Raw genomic sequence first — 18,531 nt, 5'->3', positions numbered from 1 at the left:
TCATGTTTATAACAAATCTGTAATCAATTTCACTTTACTTGTAGAAGTATATTAATATTATTGCCCTCAGTAAAATTTAGTGATAAAAAAATTTTCCTCTCAAGTTTAACTTTTGCTTGGATCAGCTTACTGTTTACTAACTACTGTGAAACCCCGCTGACTTGAAATTACCTTAATAAAAACGGTGGAGTAATAAATTATAAATAAATCGCCTCGACATCAGTCATTTCTCTTTAAATTTAATAAATATTTCTGGCATTTACTCATCATCGAATGTATTCAAAAATAACGTCATCTAAAATCACTAATCCAAAAGTGAATCATTTCTTCTCCACATGAAACAAAGACTAACCATAAGTTATCTGATAAAATATGTAATTCCAAATTGCTTTTCACCCAAATTTTTGGCTATAAAAGGGGCTGTAATGCGCTGATTTGTATGAAGATGATAAGTTTAAAAATAATCTACCGTGCTGTATAGAGTGAATGGTACAGGGGGTCCATAATTTATTCACTGAAAAATGGTATGTTTTAAGTAATACAGAATAAGAGATAAGGAGGAAAGACTGACTGAATTTTATTTAGTACTTCAAAGAATTTTTTGAAGAATTTTTCAGCATGATTACCATTTGTTGCTGAGAGAATATAATCTGCTGCAATTTTCCTTCAGACATTATTAAACGCTGGAGTCACAGTAGTTGATTCGATTTTTTAATTCTTCCGTGTTGCGAATCTTTGCAGCATAAACTCGGTTCTTCAGGTATCTCCACAAAACGAAGTCAAGTCGTGTGACGTCTGGAGAATGGGGTAGCCATAAAATTGGTCTACCTACATCAATCCAACTTTCTGGGAATTTTCATAAAGGAAAACGTACATGTCTAGCCCAATGACAGTGCTCCCCATCCTGCTAGAAAAAAATGTTTGGCTGTATTTCTTTTAATTGCTTCATTGATGAATCCGCGAAAAGAATGAACGAATCATTTTGTTATGAGTAACTGCACATCAGACATTAATTTAAGAAATACCTCACCCAGTTTTCCATATAATATGCAGGTTTCTTGATACCCAAATACTTCAGTTATGTCGATTAACTTCTCCTCAAACATTAAATGTTGCTTCATCACTGAATCACGATTTTCTGCAGAAACTAATCATCATCACTGATGCAGTCTACAAGAAACTCCTTACGAATGATTCAATCGTTAGGTTTGATTTATTGACAAATCTGCAGTTTATACGTAGTCAGGTTCGATTGTTCATGAACAAGTTTATGAAAAGTCGATCTGGGGATTCCTGTTTGCAGAATACCACGGCGAGTGGGTTTATTGGGATTGCACAAAAACACACCTGGAATGGCGGAAACATTTTCATCACTGACGCTCGGCCTACATGGATTTCCTTCATGCAAAACATGTTCAGTCTCTCGAAAGTGTTTTCAACATCTTTTAATTGATTGTCCATTGGTGCAGGTTTAGTAAATTCATTCTGCAATCGCCTCTAAACCGTTTTCGAAGATTTTGTTTCTCATAACCAGAGAACGCACATTGTGTTTTAAATTCATGACGCCATTTTGTCTGCAAACAAACAAATTCCCTGTTGCCACCCTCAAAATTAGAAAGAACAAAATTCCCCGAACTGAAGATTATATTGATATGACTTATGTCCTGTTGCTCCGTAAAATTACTTTTCAATTTAATTTTATTATCAATTACTATGATTAAATTGTGAACACCCCATATATCGGTAACAAATTTTCGTTGCTGTTTTCATTAAAATGCGTGTATTTGAAGCCATATCAGATAAATGATTTATTTCTTCTGTTGAGGCTAAACGACATACTGAATGCGAAAGATCTGGTCCATGATTCTATACATTTCGTCTGCGAGATGTACATCGTCACATACGTCGTACGTTGGCTGCATAGGCATAAATTTGTTTAATCCAGGAGCAGTTTTAATACTTTGACTGATTGATATAAATACGAATAGCAATATTTTAGAATGCAGTGTGTAAGATCTAATCTTCTTTGCTGGCATAAACTCCTACTATATTTACTTGAAAGTTTGTGTAGCGACTTATCGCTAAAACTAGAAGATGATTACAACAGGGGAAGGGTATAAAAGATCTTCTTATTACTCAGTTACAGTAGAACTCCAATTATCCGAATCAATTGAGACCGGACTCTATTCGGATAATAAAAAATTAGGATAAATGGATTTTTTTTTTATGAAGAAAGGGTCTACATGCACTTAAATTAATTACTGTATGCAATGAATATGTTGAAAATGGGAGAAAAAAACCATTTTTAAATTTTTAAAGAAAAAAGAGGTTTTAATTAATTAAAATGAAAAGTCATCATTTTATGTACATGCTATATAGCGTACTGTACAGTCTTTACAAGTGCTGAAAGTCATTGCTTGCTGAGCATCTCTGTCTGTTTGGCAGACACCGTGCCTGCACTTAAAATTTCTTAGTGAGCCGTTACCTGCTTTAAAGGATGTATAAGGTATTTCTCCAGCCTTCTTAGCATGCCTTCGTAGTGTAGTGGTCTGCACGCTGGGCGCGTATTCCAGAAGTCCGTGGTTCGATTCCCGGCGAGAGTGTTTCATCACTCCTGCTTTAAAACTAACCTAATGACTCTATAATGGTGCTCCTTACCTGCTCCGATTTCCTGGCTGGGGACTAGCTAATAGTTGACACTGTGATTGCCTTTAGGGGATTAGATCAATATAGCTCATTAAACCCCAACTGGGCTAATATAAGCAATTAGCATTTAAGCAAACAATCGCGTCCGAACTAAAAGGATGGTGGATGATGATTCTTCACAACCAGGATTTGGCGATTGGGTTCCCTAAAAACCCCCAGTCGCCCTTTAGAAGGGGGAGTATATAAGGTATTTCTCCCGCCTTTTTAGTATGCCTTCGTAGTGTAGTGGTCTGCACGCTGGACGCGTATTCCAGAGGTCCGTAGTTCGATTCCCGGCGAGGGTGTTTCATCACTCCTGCTTTAAAAATAACCTAATGACTCTGCAGATGAACAACCAGGCTAAGAGCTAAGATTTGCTAAGATTTTGAGCTAAGATCTTAGCCCTTTTTCACAAAGAACCGGACACGAAACTGGGTTTCTCATACAACGTTGCTGCAAAAACCATTTGAAAAAGACATCTTCTAAATTTTTGTTTGTTGCTGCCTTCACTGATTTTCTTGAAAAATTGTCATCTTCGTTTTCAAGCAGTGACACGAAGTTTAAAATTGTAGGTTTGATCCTTTCAATGTCTGAAATCGTTGATTGATCGCGATTCGGATAGTCGGTGTTCGAATAATTGGAGTTGTACAGACGTATGGTCCTACGTGCTTACAGTTTCACCATCCACTTACTGTGAGAAACTTAAAGGTAATGGTAACAAACTGTATTTAAAGGTAAGTAGTAGTCCAAGATTACACAAATTAATCTAACCTAGCAAGTTGACTCAGAAACCTGTAAGGGCTTGATATTAAACTTCGGCGGCAAGAATGAGAAGCCTGCATTCAGAATTCAAACAGCTAGAGCATAGTCAGTAACAGGCTCACTCAATAACGAAAACACGTTCTGACTAACCTTTTCGCTATTTCAGTTTAAGTACATTCTCGTTCACCTTAAATCATTTACATCCTGGCGAGGAAATGCAAGGGAAACAAGGAGTGACAGAAAAGGCTAGTAAATTAAAATAACTATTAGTAAAAATAATATAAACCCTACAAGTGAAATCTCGGATCACCAACGCCTACTTGACGAACAAATTATCTGAACAAAAACCGCCTCAAATTACAAACGGTGTCTCTAGATAGTGTCATGAGTCTCCAGCACAGTCAAGTGGGTCTTAGAAACAAAGAAAAAAATAAAAGAAGAAGCCCCTAAAGTTAAGTATCTGACGTTTTTATAAAATGGAATTTCGCAATCCAAACAATAGCATCTTCCTCGCCATTTTTCACGTGTGCATTCCATTCTTCTTCTAACAGTAAAATTAAGTTTTCGTTTATTTTACCTGTTTAATATCGTGTTTATTTTTGTAAATATATATTTAAAAATTTCCATTGATTTTTGGTTCATAAACTTGTGCACAAAATACTTTTGTAAATTTAAATACGCCAAGAACGAATTAATCCATTTTACATTAATTCCTATGGAAAAAAATAATCCATGTCTGTAATCAACCGGGATAATACTGCTGTTGACGATGGCGATTTGGATCTAAATCTCTTTTAAAATTTACAGAACAGTTATTACATTGATTTCAAATTTCACTGTATTTAAATTTAAATGATTTCATTTTCTAAAACTGATAATGGTAAGTTAACCAAACCAATTCTTGCTGAATAATAATTCAAATATATTTTTAATTCCTTGTACAAAGTAAAGGAATTATTGTCATCTCAAAAAACATTTTGAGTGTCATATTTCAACGGATATATCCATTTCAACCGTTCCCGAATCTATTTCGACGATTTTTTGCTTGATGTATGAACGAGAGGATAGAATAAAAAACTCTTTTTTTTTTTTTTTTTTCAAAAAACGGATTTGAAAATAGATTAAAAATAGTTTCATTTGTGGCGTCTGTACGTTTGTACGTTCGTATGTATCTCACGTAACTAAAAAACGATTAGCTGTAGAATGTCGAAATTTTGTATATGTGGCTGATATAAAATGCAGTTGTGCACCTCCCTTTTTTATTGCAATCGGCTGTACGAAATACACACATTTATATTCATATCCACACCCTTACTCTGCTTTTACATCCTAACCCGGCCTTTATTTTCGCAATCGTTGGTCGTAGTCATATACTTACTATTACAGAAGTATTTTAAATGACGAAACTATTCATGTTTTGCATTTTCAAATTTATAAAAAAATTAATTTTGAGCGAATAACGAAATCTAACCTTTAATACGGTCTCCCTGATCTTATGTTTACATTTGGGAAAGTTATGAATCGTTATTGAAAAGTTATAAGAAGTTTAACTCCCGTACGACAAAAATTGACTAGGATATATAATATCAAAATTAAAAATTTTTTGATGTCATTTTCAATTTATCTTGAGGGATCGACTATTCAGGTTAGAATGACTGAAGGAAATAAGTGTAAATGTGATGTAACAAAAATATGCATAATTTAATAAGCTCTATAAGGAAGCCATGTGGTGTCCACATGAGATTTCAACGAAAGGTTTCATCCATCAGGTTTTTAAAAATGAAAATCACTGTGATGTATTAGTTTTGAAATTTAAGAAAGGTTCATTAAATGATTATTTACGTATTCTATTTCAATATTAAGAAATTCATTAGCTATTCGTTTGTGAACTGAGTTCTCCGCAATATATTAGGTAGTTTGAAAAGTAATTTCGTTTTTTCCAACAGAAGTCTTAATTGTATTTTTTCACAGCCAAGGTCAGTTGAAGGTGATGGAGAGCTTAAGAACACAAAGGAACCCATGTATCGAACTTTTTGAAATTAAACCTAGGCTTTTAAAATGACCATGAATGTTCGAATTCAATAAAGTTAATCTCTTAGCAATCTCACGAGTTGTTATTCGACGTTTTGCATCATTTAATGCCTTTATTATGTCTTCATAACCTTCACCTGACATTCCAGGACATGGCGCATCTTCAAGATCAAAATTGCCGGATAGAAATTTTGTAAATTTCGGCACTGGCATTATGTTAATACATCTTCTCCATACATATCACATAATTTTTTTCTTGCTTGAACAGCATTTTTACCTTTTCGATAGTAAAAAAGTAAAATATGCCGAAAATGTTGCTTTTCACTTTCCATATTTCAAAGGGCACGAACCAAAAACTACTGCGAAGAATCAATCGAATTTTTTCATAAACAAGTCTTGCTGTATCAGCTGTCAAAATATGTAAGGATTATGCAGCTTAAGCGTGAAGTTGGCAGTGAAAAATGCAATTAAACCCTCTGCTGGGAGGAAATGAAATTACTTTCCGAATAACCCAATGAATAACCCTAAACCGGGGCTTAATTTCTAAGATTAGAAGTGCCCGAGCCCTGTGGAAGACCGTCAGCAAAGAGTAAATATATAAATAAAATAACTATCAAACTCATTAATAATTTTAAAATTAAATATTTAATTACTATCAAATTAATTAATAGCTATTTAATTAATGTTTATAAATTGTTATTTAATCAATAATTATTATACAATTAATTAAATAATTTAATTGATAACTATTAGATAATTAATTATTATTTATTGAAATAATTAAGATTTGAAGTAATTAAATAAAATGTAAAGAGATAAATTGAAATTTAATACGCGATTTCTAGTATAATTTTATTGTTAAAATAAATTTGTTAAATAAATTTATTTATTGTTAAATAAAAATTTTTACTGAAATTGTATTTCAATTCCACAAAAGGAGTGCCGCAGCCTTCTTATTCAGGGCTCCGGTGCGTTCCGGCTAGAATTATGATTTATTACAAAAACTAAGAAGCACCGGAGACGAGATACGGTGGGCTCCCATCCAATTTAAGCTCTGATCGTAGGGGGGGGGGAGTTCTTTTATCATCACAAAAATTAAATATACTTAAAGTATAGCTGATGAAAATTCCAAGGCGAACAGAATGAAGGTATAAGTGGGTGGAAACAAAAAAATGAGGGGAATTTTGGTGAGTGAGAACGTTCTCTTTGACCGAATTTATCTGCTGATATAATTATAGCTATCAAGCAGATGTGTGTCAGGGTTAAAATGAGTCCTGAATCTGACTCTTAAGGATGATTGCAAAGTTGCTGTTTACGCTTCCCCCTATTAGTGGATACTGTGGGAAGACGATGTATAGGATATGCTTGAGCAGTTTATCTCAATATTTCACTCTTATTGTACTCGCTGTCACTTAACGCACATTTAAGTGCATAAATTTTCCTTCCTGCGAGGATAATTAACTGTAAGCATCGATAACAATACAGTAGCTACGATGGCGGGGTGAGAAATTTAGGCGTTCCTAAACAAACTCCCTCAAATTTATTGCCCTTCTTAAAGAGAAAAGTTTCCGCATGTGAATGAGGGGACTTTACTTGAACGTTTCATGTTCTCATGAGTTCGTATTTCTAGGGAAATAAAGTATTGCGAGGTCTGCTTATTGTTAAACTAAAACGTTAGGAATTCTAATTTTTTCCCCTTTAAATTGTGGTTCATTTTATAAAAAGAAGTACCGGAGCTCATCTTATTTCATCTTATTACCGGAGCTCTGGCTAAAATTGTAATTTACCTTAAAAATTGAGAAGTACCGGAGCTGGGCTCCGGTGGTCTCCGGCGCAATTTAAGCACTGCATTAAACATTGGTAAAGCCTAGCCTACTAAAAAATTATAACTTCCGTTATAAAACAATGTGAGAAAAGACATGTTCTACCATGAGCGCAACGGCATATATTTAGTAGAAATGAATCAAGGGTAACTCCCTTCTCACACATGATTCTGAGCAATCAAGAAACCTTGTCAACACAATGTTTACATATCAAAAGAGACCTATTTTATTCTTTACTGTTTGTATTTTATAATGCCCCAAAAATTTCACCTTTACCTCTCCTAGAACTACTTATTTCTTCGGTGTTTAGCCTTGATGTCTAATTTCAAGGGCAGGAAAACGCTTTAATTGGCAAATTGACTCGTTGGAAAGTGTGAGGAAGAACTCTAACACAATGGATAATTCACTGCTCACTGAAGCGTACTGTGACCGCAGATGTGATTTTAATAGGAGGTGTGAACTATTAAGGTGAAGAATTATCCACCTGTGAGGAACAAAATATTACTTTGTTTGCTTTTAGCTTTTTAAAAAGAGTGCTTCATTATTTTGTGTTTATATCATCAATATTTCTCGGAAATAAAAGTTTTCATTCATCCTGCCGCAAATGTCTTTATTTTTATTTAAAAAAAAAAAACATTAATGACAGTGACTCCTATATATATATGGGGTGTCTGAAACAAGAAACAACTGCGAACAGAACAGAACTGAATTGAATATTTTTGGAACTGAGAAGGAGTTCTAAAGATGTTGTCTGCACTGTGTTTGGTAAGTTTCAAAAATACTTTTCAGTTTTAAAATCATTTTATATTACAATATAAATTTCCATTATTCACGTAGCATGTTGGAAAAGTATAGGGACAATAGATATAGTAAGTCAGTAGAAATAAGTATCAAAGATTCTGCATTTTTACGAAATATACAAATAGGTATATTTAAATATTAAGCAAAACTGCAACCTTATGTTTGGAGTAGTTTTTAGTCAAAACTCTACAGATTTCGAGGGCTCTCAGGCTCAAGTCCCTCATCGTCAGGAGTTAAAAAAAATCTGCTTTAACAGAATATTTGCTTAAAGCCTAAACTAAACACAGAACTGATGTTTTGCCTCATTTTTAAGCTTTGCATTGAGGTGTTTCTCCTTTTTCTTGAAATAAATTTAATTATTAATTAATTAATAATTTATAATACTTAATTATTATAAAATTATAAAATTATTATAAAGACATTTATTTAACATCTATCAGTGTAATTTGTGTAATTAATGAAATTGCACTAAAGAACTGGAAAGTGTAATTGCAAAAACAACACTTTGCAAGCAAAGGTAATGACTGATTCTGCAATATTACCACATGTATTCATTGCCATAATTCACATTACGAGGAGCTAATTTGTTGATGAATAAACATCATATTAATGTCACCATTCTATGATGATCGAAAGACATATTTATTTATAGTTAATAGTTTATAATTTAACGGAATGTTAATTATAAGTACAAATCGAAAGTTACTAATCAAAAGTTACTAATTTCTGCTGAACGTAATAGTTAACTTTCACTATTCTGTATCAAAATATAACCATTTTACCAAATGGTAAAAGTAAAAAATTATACCAGAATGTTTGTAAAAGGTTTTTATCATCATTTTAACCCAGAGTTTTGAAACTTTTAAAAGATAAATTTTCGAAAGCACTTGAACATTTTAAATGTTAAACTAAATGTCAAATTTAAAATTCGCAAAAATTCTAGCAAAGAAATAATTTTTTAATAATATTTTCTGTTAAAGTTAGGCAATTGCAGAATAAAAATATTCCATGACTTTTCAGATTTTGCAGCAGAAATTAAAGTAAAATTAATTTAAAACAAAAAGGGAATAAGAAACTTTAAGAGATAAACTTTGAAAAACTTTCTTATAAGACTAATAACAATATCGACAATGCAGATTTATCTTGCAAGTACCTCGCTATACTCGCAATATTCTGAAATTTCTAAAGTTGCTTCATGTACTTGCAGTTTTCGCAGATTTTTATTTTCTGTTTTGAAAAGACCAGAGATTTTGATTTTCAAAGAATTAACAATTTTTTACAATAAATTATTGTACAATTATTTAACTATTACAATAATTTGTTTTACAATAATTTAGTTTAATTGGATTAATTGGGATTTTTACTTTCTTGTACCGAGAAAGGGAATACTGTAATCGCGAAACATTTCCGCGAAAAATTGGATATTTCAAAGGAAATATCCAATGTGAACTATTCCTAAGTCCATTTAGACTATTTTGTCATGTGACAACTCTGCGTAAGGACATAATAAAGGATTCTTTTTCCAAAAACGGATTGCTAAATGGATTTAAAGCGGATTCAAAAGTTAATTTTTTGTCACGTCTCTACCCATATGTACGTACGTATGTATATGTATATTTTGCATAACTCAAAAACGATTAGAACTAGAATGTTGAAATTTTTCATATGGAATTGGTATAACAACTACTCGATCATATCTCTTTTTCTTTTGCAATCAGCAGTACCAAATGTATATATATTTCCTTTATGGGCTTTTATTTTCGCAATCGTTGGTTGTAGTACTATACCTCCAATTACAGAAGTGCTTTAAATGACGAAAATATTCGTGTTTTGGCAATGTCAAATTAAAAAAGAATATTTGATAAATAGCGAAATATAACATTTAATGCGGTCTGTCTGTTCCTATACTTATATTTTGTAAAATAAATTTTGATAATTTTATAAAAATAAAATTATAACAACTTTGATTCTACGACAAAAATTGAGCGGGATACTTAATTTGAAAATTTGCAATTTTTTATGTCATTTTCGACTTACCTCAAGGGATCGTTTAATTAAGATAGAATAATTCTAGGGGGAAAATAAGCCATTTTATTAATAAAAATATGCAGAGAAAGATCATTCCGTGATATATATATTAAGCGGTTTTCCCGATCCATTTATAAGGTGCTAATTTTTAATTCCATCCTCAGGAAATTTTACAATTATAGTTTAAGAGTAACACGAGAATAGTCAAATTCTGTTTCCGTGTAAACAAGCTTGGCGTCTGAATTTAAATTTTAGCATTTAAAGAATTTTAAGCTGTGAAATCTTTCTTTGGTAGCATAAACTAGCATCAAACTCCTAACCGACTTGAAGTGAATTACCGCTTGGTCTGAAACAAAAACAGTCTTGAAAAGGCACAAAACAACCTTTTTATTAAATGAAAACTTGAATATAAAGGGCACGTATCGTGCTTACAAATCAGCCACTGCTTGGCAATCAAACTTATAAAGCAACAGTTAAGTCCAAATTTTAACTTAAACAAATCAAATCAAAAACTATGCGATTGGTTTAAACCTCAGTTGGCTAAAAACTGCTCACGGGCCTAACAATTAAATGTCGGCAGAAAAAACTCAAAGCCGAAGAATTACAGTCTTATCAGAGTTGGTGAACACAGTAAGGTGGCCTCGAGAGGCAGAAACATGCTCTCTCTTTATATACAAACCCCTTGACTTTAATAGTCTCAAACTGATTTGTAGGAAACGGAAAGGAGAAGTAATAGTAAAGATGAAGTTATGAATAACTGGTTACTTAAAAGAATAATAAAAATACAATATTAAAAATAGATGGAGAAAGTCAAAATGATCGGTCTAGCTTTGTTTTAAGGAAATTTGAACGATTCTGTCTCATGTCGAGGTTTTTTTAACAAAATATCTATGTTTATTACACATTTTCTGGATATGATAGATTCTAAAAAAAATCATCGAAAAAGCGAAAAAGTTTAAGATTTTTCAAATAAGAGATAAACGGCAAATGAGATTAAATACGAGATTCTCAGCGACATCTCCTATAGAGATTGGAAAAAGTATCAAAACATTATGCATTTTGTAAAGAATCAGGTGGGTAAACATTATTCCCTTTGAAAATGCATAAATTTAATATATAATATCAAAGTTTTCAAATCCACCAAAACGCGGTGTATGAATCACCTTTCCCCCGTGATATTTAAGATTCTTGTTCTAATTCAAACATATATTATTGTCCAACTATCATACCTTTACAGTTGAATATGTAACATCCTCGATTAATTTTCTTGATTGCGATATCATAACTCTCTCGTAAAATTTTTTAAGAAAATATTCTTTTTCTTCATCATCTATTAATACATATATCTCCATATTTTGTTAAAATTTTTCTCATAATATCTCTCAGGATTTAAATCTTTTAATTTTATAGTTTTAGAGTAAGCTCCAAATTCTTTCAATTATTAGTAAACATTTTTAAGGGCTTTTTATTTCAATCCATCCGTAAAACAGCGATAAAATAAAAAGAATATCATGATTTGATATAAACAAAGCTACAAAGCGATTATCTTCTACAAAACTGTATTCCCATCCATTATAATCTTTAATTTTTTATAAAATTCGTCTCTAAATACAGTAGAACTCCAATTATCGGAATCAATTTTAACCGGATCCCATTCGAAAAACTGTACTTTTCCCGAAGAAAGTATCTACGTATAATTTTTTTTACTTACTGGTATGTACTGTATGTTGAAAATGGGAGAAAATGCTATTTTTTTAAAAAAAGAGGTTTTTAATTAATTAAAATGAAAAGGCAACACTTTTACGTATATGTTAGACAGCGTATTGTACAGTACTCACAAGTACTGAAAGTCATTGCTTGCTGAACATCTCGGTCAAAGTAAGGTGTCTGACGGACACCGTGTTTGCACTTAAAATTTCTTAGCCAGCCGTTACATGCTCTAAAGGATGAACATCCAAGCTTCTGAACTAAGAAGTGTAACGTGTATACGAGCCAGTTTCCCTTAGAAAGTCCTCCAAGAAGGCGTCCCTCCCCTTAGGCAGATAGCCCTCGAGGCTTTACCATAATCACACACAAACACACACTCTCTAAACTAAGATCTTAGCATTTTTACAAAGAATCAGACCCGAAACTGGTTTTCTCATAGAATGTTGCTGCAAAAAACCACTTGAAAACGGTATCTTCGAAATTTTTGTTCGTTGCTGCCTTCATTGATTTTCTTGAAGAACGACCATCTTCGTTTTGAAGTAGTGACACGAAATTTAAAAGTATAGGTTTGCTCCTTTTAATGGGTGAAAACTTTGACTGTCCAACACTATATTTTGTCTTAATTATTTATTAAAATCTGAAAGCGATTCTGTTAATCAGCAATTCGGGTAGCTGGAGTTCGGATAATTGGAGTTGTACTGTAATAAAAAATCATCTTCATTTAATTTAAAATGGAATATTATTTAAAACATTATTAAATATGCAATAACACTTTTAATTTCAGGTTTTTCTTCTCGGCGCTTCGCTTTTCGTGAGCACGTCCGAAGCAGTTGGCATTGGTGAAATAGGAGGAGGTGCCCTCGGTGGTCATGGAATTGGTGCTTCCGGTCTGGCTGGAGGAGACCGTGCTGGTTCCGGTTACGGTGGACATAAAGGTGGAGTCTCTTCCAAGGGTTATGACCGCGGTTTCAGTTACGGAACTGGACACGATTCAGCAAAAGAAGTCACTATCGGCGATGAAGAATACGGAGGCAAAGGTTTCGGTGACAAGGAGCTGGTCGGTTATCGATTAGGAGGAATAGGATATGGTGGCTTAGGATATGGAGGATTCCGCGCCCCTCCACCTCTTATCTTCTTCCATTAGAGTCTTCACAGACAAGCCATTGCATTAGCTTCCACTGTTTAAAATACTTAATATTACGAGGAAATTTAATAAAGGAAAAATTAAATATACCTCTTAATAACTCTATAATACTTTTTAAATGTGCTGCCTATTTGAATATCTGCATATTGACATAAATAAATTACTACTTTAGTTTGATTCTGTGTTTTCATTTTTAATTATTATGGCTCTAATTGGTGAAATGTTCAAAGCAAATGATTAAATATGTACTACATATATATGTTTGTACATTATAGTTTTTAAGATTACTGGATACTTTTTAAAAAATTGCAATTAATTTAGGTATATTAATTATTAGATGATAGCGAATGCAATATGTTTTTCTTGAATTTATTTATGGCTGAAAAATGCCATGTTGTAAAGATCATAAGCTTTCGAATTCAATTTCTTATCCTTAGCATATTTACTCCCATTATACGAAACATGTAAAACTAAGTTATTTTAAATGAATGCCAACTTAAAGAGCGTAAATGCTGTTGTAATTTCTATAGATACCTGAAACATAAAATAACCTCTAAAATGAATTATAAATTCTCTTTCAAGTTGCTTGGTAGGAAACTTCCCCTAAAATGTGAAACGTTTATGGTACTTTTATTTACATATGTGCAACGGAAAACATTTAATTCTAATTGTTTCTACAGCCGTGCTTTTACCGATAAGTAGCATTATTATCAATAAAGCTGCTATTTTGCGAGATGTAATAAAAATTAATAAATGTTAGGCTTTAGAGCCGTGAAATTGTTCATGGACTTTCGCAAACCTTTCAGCAGGGAGCATGCTTAAAAACAGGTAATCATTTTCAGAAACATTATTAAACTATATGTATGATAGTAGTTCAAAACATTTAAAAACATTTTATCAGTTTTTTGGAAATACAATATTTTCGGTCGACACCATTTTACTTCCTTGTACGAAGTAAATTAAGTATTGTAATCGTGACAAATTTCGGGTATCATGTTTCAATGGAAATATCTACTTTTATCGTTTCTGAATCCATTTTGACAAATTTTCTGCATGAAATCTGTATCTAAGAATAAAGGACTCTATTTTCTAAAATGGGTTTTCTAAATTTAAAATGGACTTCTTTGTGACGCCCCTACGTACGTATGTACATGTATGCCTGTCATAATTCAAAATTGATGAAACATTTGATTATTTAAATTTTGTATATGGGACTGCTGTGACATCTGATTGTTCACCTCCCTTTTTTAGTGCAATCGACAGTGTTAAAACTATATATACACTGGTGCGCAAAAATTAAGGACGAAGTCGAAAAATTAGCATATCAGCTGAACGAAGAGGCAGAGTGGACAGAAAGACCAGTCAGAAGATTAAGTAATGTGATGTACGGTAGCACATGCGCAGATATGCAGGTAGACGTAATGGGGGAGTGCTGAGTAGTATAAAGCATGTTATCGGTGTAAGATCAGTATTTCTGGCAAAAAAATTGTACGCCGTATAGCAGTTAAAATCACACCGAGTTGCTGCCTCAGCGAGAAATGGCGAATAATCAATCTATTAGACGACATCTGGATGCTTTTACCCGAGGTCGAATCATTGGGAAGTTGGAGGAAGGCCGCAGTGTGACAAGTGTGGCTGCAGAGTTCGGAATTGCTCACAGCATCGTTTCACGACTTTGGAGACAACTTCAAACTACAGGAACAGCTATCCGGGGGTTTAGTAGTGATCGTCCACGAGGAACCACACCCGCAGATGACCGGTATATTGCCTTACAGGCCAGAAGAAACAGGCGGCAGACAGCGGGAGAAATCGCTAGACACACGACACAGGCGACTGGACGACCGATATCGCGTTTTACCGTGGCCAGAAGACTGCACGGTGGTGGTCTGTTTGCACGACGCCCTGTACGGTGTGTACCTCTAACGCCTGCCCATCGGAGAAGGCGTTCTCTGTGGTGCCGGGAACACCGGAATTGGAGAGACAATGAATGGGGACGAGTACTCTTTACAGATGAGAGCAGATTCAGTCTGAGTAGCGATTCTCATCGCATACTCATCTGGAGAGAGCGGGGAAGCCGCAATCATCCCTCGGACATCATTGAAAGGGACAGGTATGGAGGTGGCGGTGTTCTCGTTTGGGAAGGCATCATGCTTGGTAGTCGTACAGACCTTCACATCTTCGACGTAGGTTCAGTCAACGGGACCCGTTATTGTAACGAGATTCTTCTTCCATATGTGCGTCTTTTTAGAGGCGCTATGGGTCCGCAGTTTCTTTTCATGGACGACATTGCACCATATCACCGCACAGTAGCTGCCGAACAGCTCTTAGTGAGGATATTGAACGTATGGATATGCCGGCACGATCTCCGGATCTCAGTCCCATCGAGCATGTATGGGATTTTCTAGGCAGACGCTTGGCAGCTCGTACCTTACCACCAGTAACGATTCCGGAGCTTCGATTGGCGCTGCAAGACGAATGGGCAGCAATGCCTCAACAACTCATTGACACCCTCATTCTCAGCATGGGCAAACGCTGTGAAACCTGCCTAGCAGTCTGGGAAGATCATATCCCCTATTAAAGACCGGATGTTTCTTGCTGGACACCCATCACAGGGATGTTTCGGCCTTCAGTCGCATTGCGCTCCATGCTACTTTTTCAATAAAGCTTCTTTTTATCCCTCTGATTTCTCTTTTAGTAAGTGTTGCTTACATTACTCATGTCCTTACGTATTGCTTACGGTATTAAATGTGTTGATTTGGAAAGCTTTTGTACAAAGTTATATTGAAAAAACCGTCTCGTCCTTAATTTTTGCACACCAGTGTATATATTAAGTAATAGGTTTTTTAATTAGCTATCATTGTTAGGTTTCGATAATATTAAATAAATCTACGCTGTCTATTTATATTGATATTGCTTTAATTGAAATCATTCAAATTTTTTGCGTGAATGGCTAATATAACACTGGACCTTTTACTTTTATGGTCTCCTAGTCTAAGTGGCCCACTAGCATGTATACGAGCATGTATATGAGCATGTATACGAGCATGTATATGAGCATGTATACGAGCATGTATACGAGCCAGTTTCCCTTAGAAAGTCCTACACGAAAACAGCCTTTTCCTTAGGCAAAGAGCCCTCTTATGCTTTGCCGGAGTTAAATAAACCAAAAAAACCAAACTAAAACTAGTCTTAGTGGTTTCATTTTCTGCGTCACATAACAACAACCTTGGAATACCTACCTGTCTGTTCTGAACCACAGTCTATAGTTGTACATCCAAGCGAAACAGGCATATCAACTACATCTACCCTGTATAAACGAAATTATATAATAATTAGATAATTCATCTATGTATAGAATAGAGTCATTACAGGTCTTTTGTACGATCAACATGGTTTAAATGTATGCAAAAAAGGACTTATATTTCAAGATGTTAACATTCAGATTTATCTAGGCATTATGAAGATAAAAATAATAATTTGAAATTTAAAGGTCTGACATATTTTAAAGAATTTTTATCCCAAAAGGGACGTTAATCTGAACGGCGTTTTGTGTTGAATCACTATAAACGGCGTATAACTTTTCAAATTGTTGCCAACAAAGATTATCGCCCTGTATTACATTTAAAGAAACTAAATAAGGAAGAATCTGCATGTTTCTGGTATTGGGAAAAACCAACGGTACCTAGAGCCATCAAATTTTGAACAACGTAGTCTACCATCCGAACAAAACCTGGAAGACCGAATTTTGAATTTCAGGTTTTACTTTATTATATATTTGATATTTTGTAAAACTTTAACTAATTTTTGATTAACAAACTGAAGGATTTCAAAGCGAGCAGTGGCAACATTGTACCAAAAAAAAAGTTTTATCGCCAGCGCGCAAAACTGTCTATTGGAAATTTTAAAGATATGCTGCTTTTAAATACTTTGAGATTTTTGTTGCTGCAACGAAGTTTTTGGCGCGTAAGGGTCAATTAAAACGTGTTATTTAATTAATAAAGTAAACACACAGAACGTTAATAATAAAAAGCAAAAAAAAAAAAAAAATGTTTTGTAACGCCATCTCATAAGAAAACTGAACATTTGATATGATAAACAAAGAACGCTGCATCGAAAAAAACTAAACACATACTGCTATGCTGCGTTTAAAATTTTTGTAATCTTGCTGTTGAACTATATATGGCGTAAGTTCTAAGAAAATCATGCTTAAAAATAAAGCTAATCAAACAAAACAAAAAATGGATTAGGTGGAGTGAGTGTAATAGATGATTGGTAGACTGCGAGATCAGAGAGAGCATGAAAAACCTTAACAATGCCTTTTGGGCAAAGTTAAAATCTGAAAACTTTTTTTTTTTTTTTTATTTTTTTTTATAGAATCATCGAATTTGTAATAAGCGATAAAATTTTATTCATTATTTTCAGACTGATTGAAATTATCTCAGTGGCACATTTCTTTGAAATGGTAAAACGATCTTCAAAACATGATGATATTGCGGTTTCACTTTTCCGATGTTACTCGTACACAAGATGAAAAATTAAAAAATCGAACATCGTGAGAGGGATATATGTAACCTTTCACACAGATGTATCAAAGTATGACGATAATATTGCAGATTACTCATATGAATAGTTTCTGCCCAGATATCTGTGAAATTTGTGCATCGTAAAATCATACATTTTTAGAAATTTCTTTTAAATAGGCTTTAATATTGAACTAGACTTCACAGTAAGTCCTCGATTTTCCTCACCCTGGCATATTATCCACTGCCCTCAAGTTAACTCAATCTCTTCATTTTTACATGTAAAATACTGAATACTGTGAAATCTTTAAAATTCAAAATACTGGGTTGGCGAGAGTAATTTCAATTTGCGCAAACAGATAGCGTTATGTTCATTTTGTTATTCTTCTTCCAGTTTTAAAATTTTCTTTGAAGATTTGTCAGCTGTCTCTTTTAGGTTGCTATAGAAACAAAAATCTGTGTATTTTTCTACATTTTTTACTTCTTATTTTCATAAAAGAAAGAAAGCGGCTGAGATTCAGAAAGAGATATGTGAAGTTTATGGTGCTGATTGGTTAGCAGGTCACATGTGTCAGAATAGGTTTAAAAATATTTGTTCCGGAAATTTTTCATTTGAAGATGACAAACGTTCTGACCGAACTTTGAGATTTATGTGACTACGGCAAAACCTTGACGGCTACCTGCCTAAGGATCATGGAGGATTTTCTAAGGAAAACTGGCTCTTAGACACGTTACAACTTGGGAAAACCACGAAAACGCCCATGCAGCCAACCCGCTCGCGGGAATCGTACCTTGGATCAAACTACCAGTGTTCGAAGACTTTACCGCTCAGCCTCTGGTGGGCTCTTTACTCGTTAAGAAGTTCGATATTTGAGTCCGCAAAAATTAAATGAAACACGAAGAATCAATATTTGCGATACGCATTTCAAAGGTAATGCAATCCATTTTTTAGCACATTTATTTATTATTATTTTAAATTAATTTTTAGAAACGAATTATGACTCGTGACGAAAAGTAGATCGGTTTCAAT

The 18,531-nt window shown here is 33.8% G+C and overlaps 1 protein-coding gene across 1 annotated transcript; it reads left to right on the top strand.

The window, feature by feature from the left end:
* Positions 1–7,911: 7,911 nt before the first annotated feature.
* Positions 7,912–13,158, top strand: LOC118191313 (uncharacterized). The gene is made up of 2 exons (XM_035362115.2): positions 7,912–8,066; positions 12,622–13,158. The coding sequence occupies exons 1-2, from the start codon at positions 8,046–8,048 to the stop codon at positions 12,979–12,981; spliced, it is 381 nt and encodes a 126-aa protein (XP_035218006.1). The 5' UTR covers positions 7,912–8,045; the 3' UTR covers positions 12,982–13,158.
* The last annotated feature ends 5,373 nt before the right edge of the window (positions 13,159–18,531 follow it).

The sequence above is a fragment of the Stegodyphus dumicola genome, chromosome 12 (genome assembly GCF_044657685.1).
Source record: "Stegodyphus dumicola isolate Sdum_Otavi_A_Nest chromosome 12, ASM4465768v1".
In the NCBI taxonomy this organism is placed as follows: Eukaryota; Metazoa; Arthropoda; class Arachnida; order Araneae; family Eresidae; genus Stegodyphus; species Stegodyphus dumicola.
The sequence above is the reverse complement of the archived record's forward strand: the minus strand, read 5'-3'. Positions and strand labels throughout refer to the sequence as shown.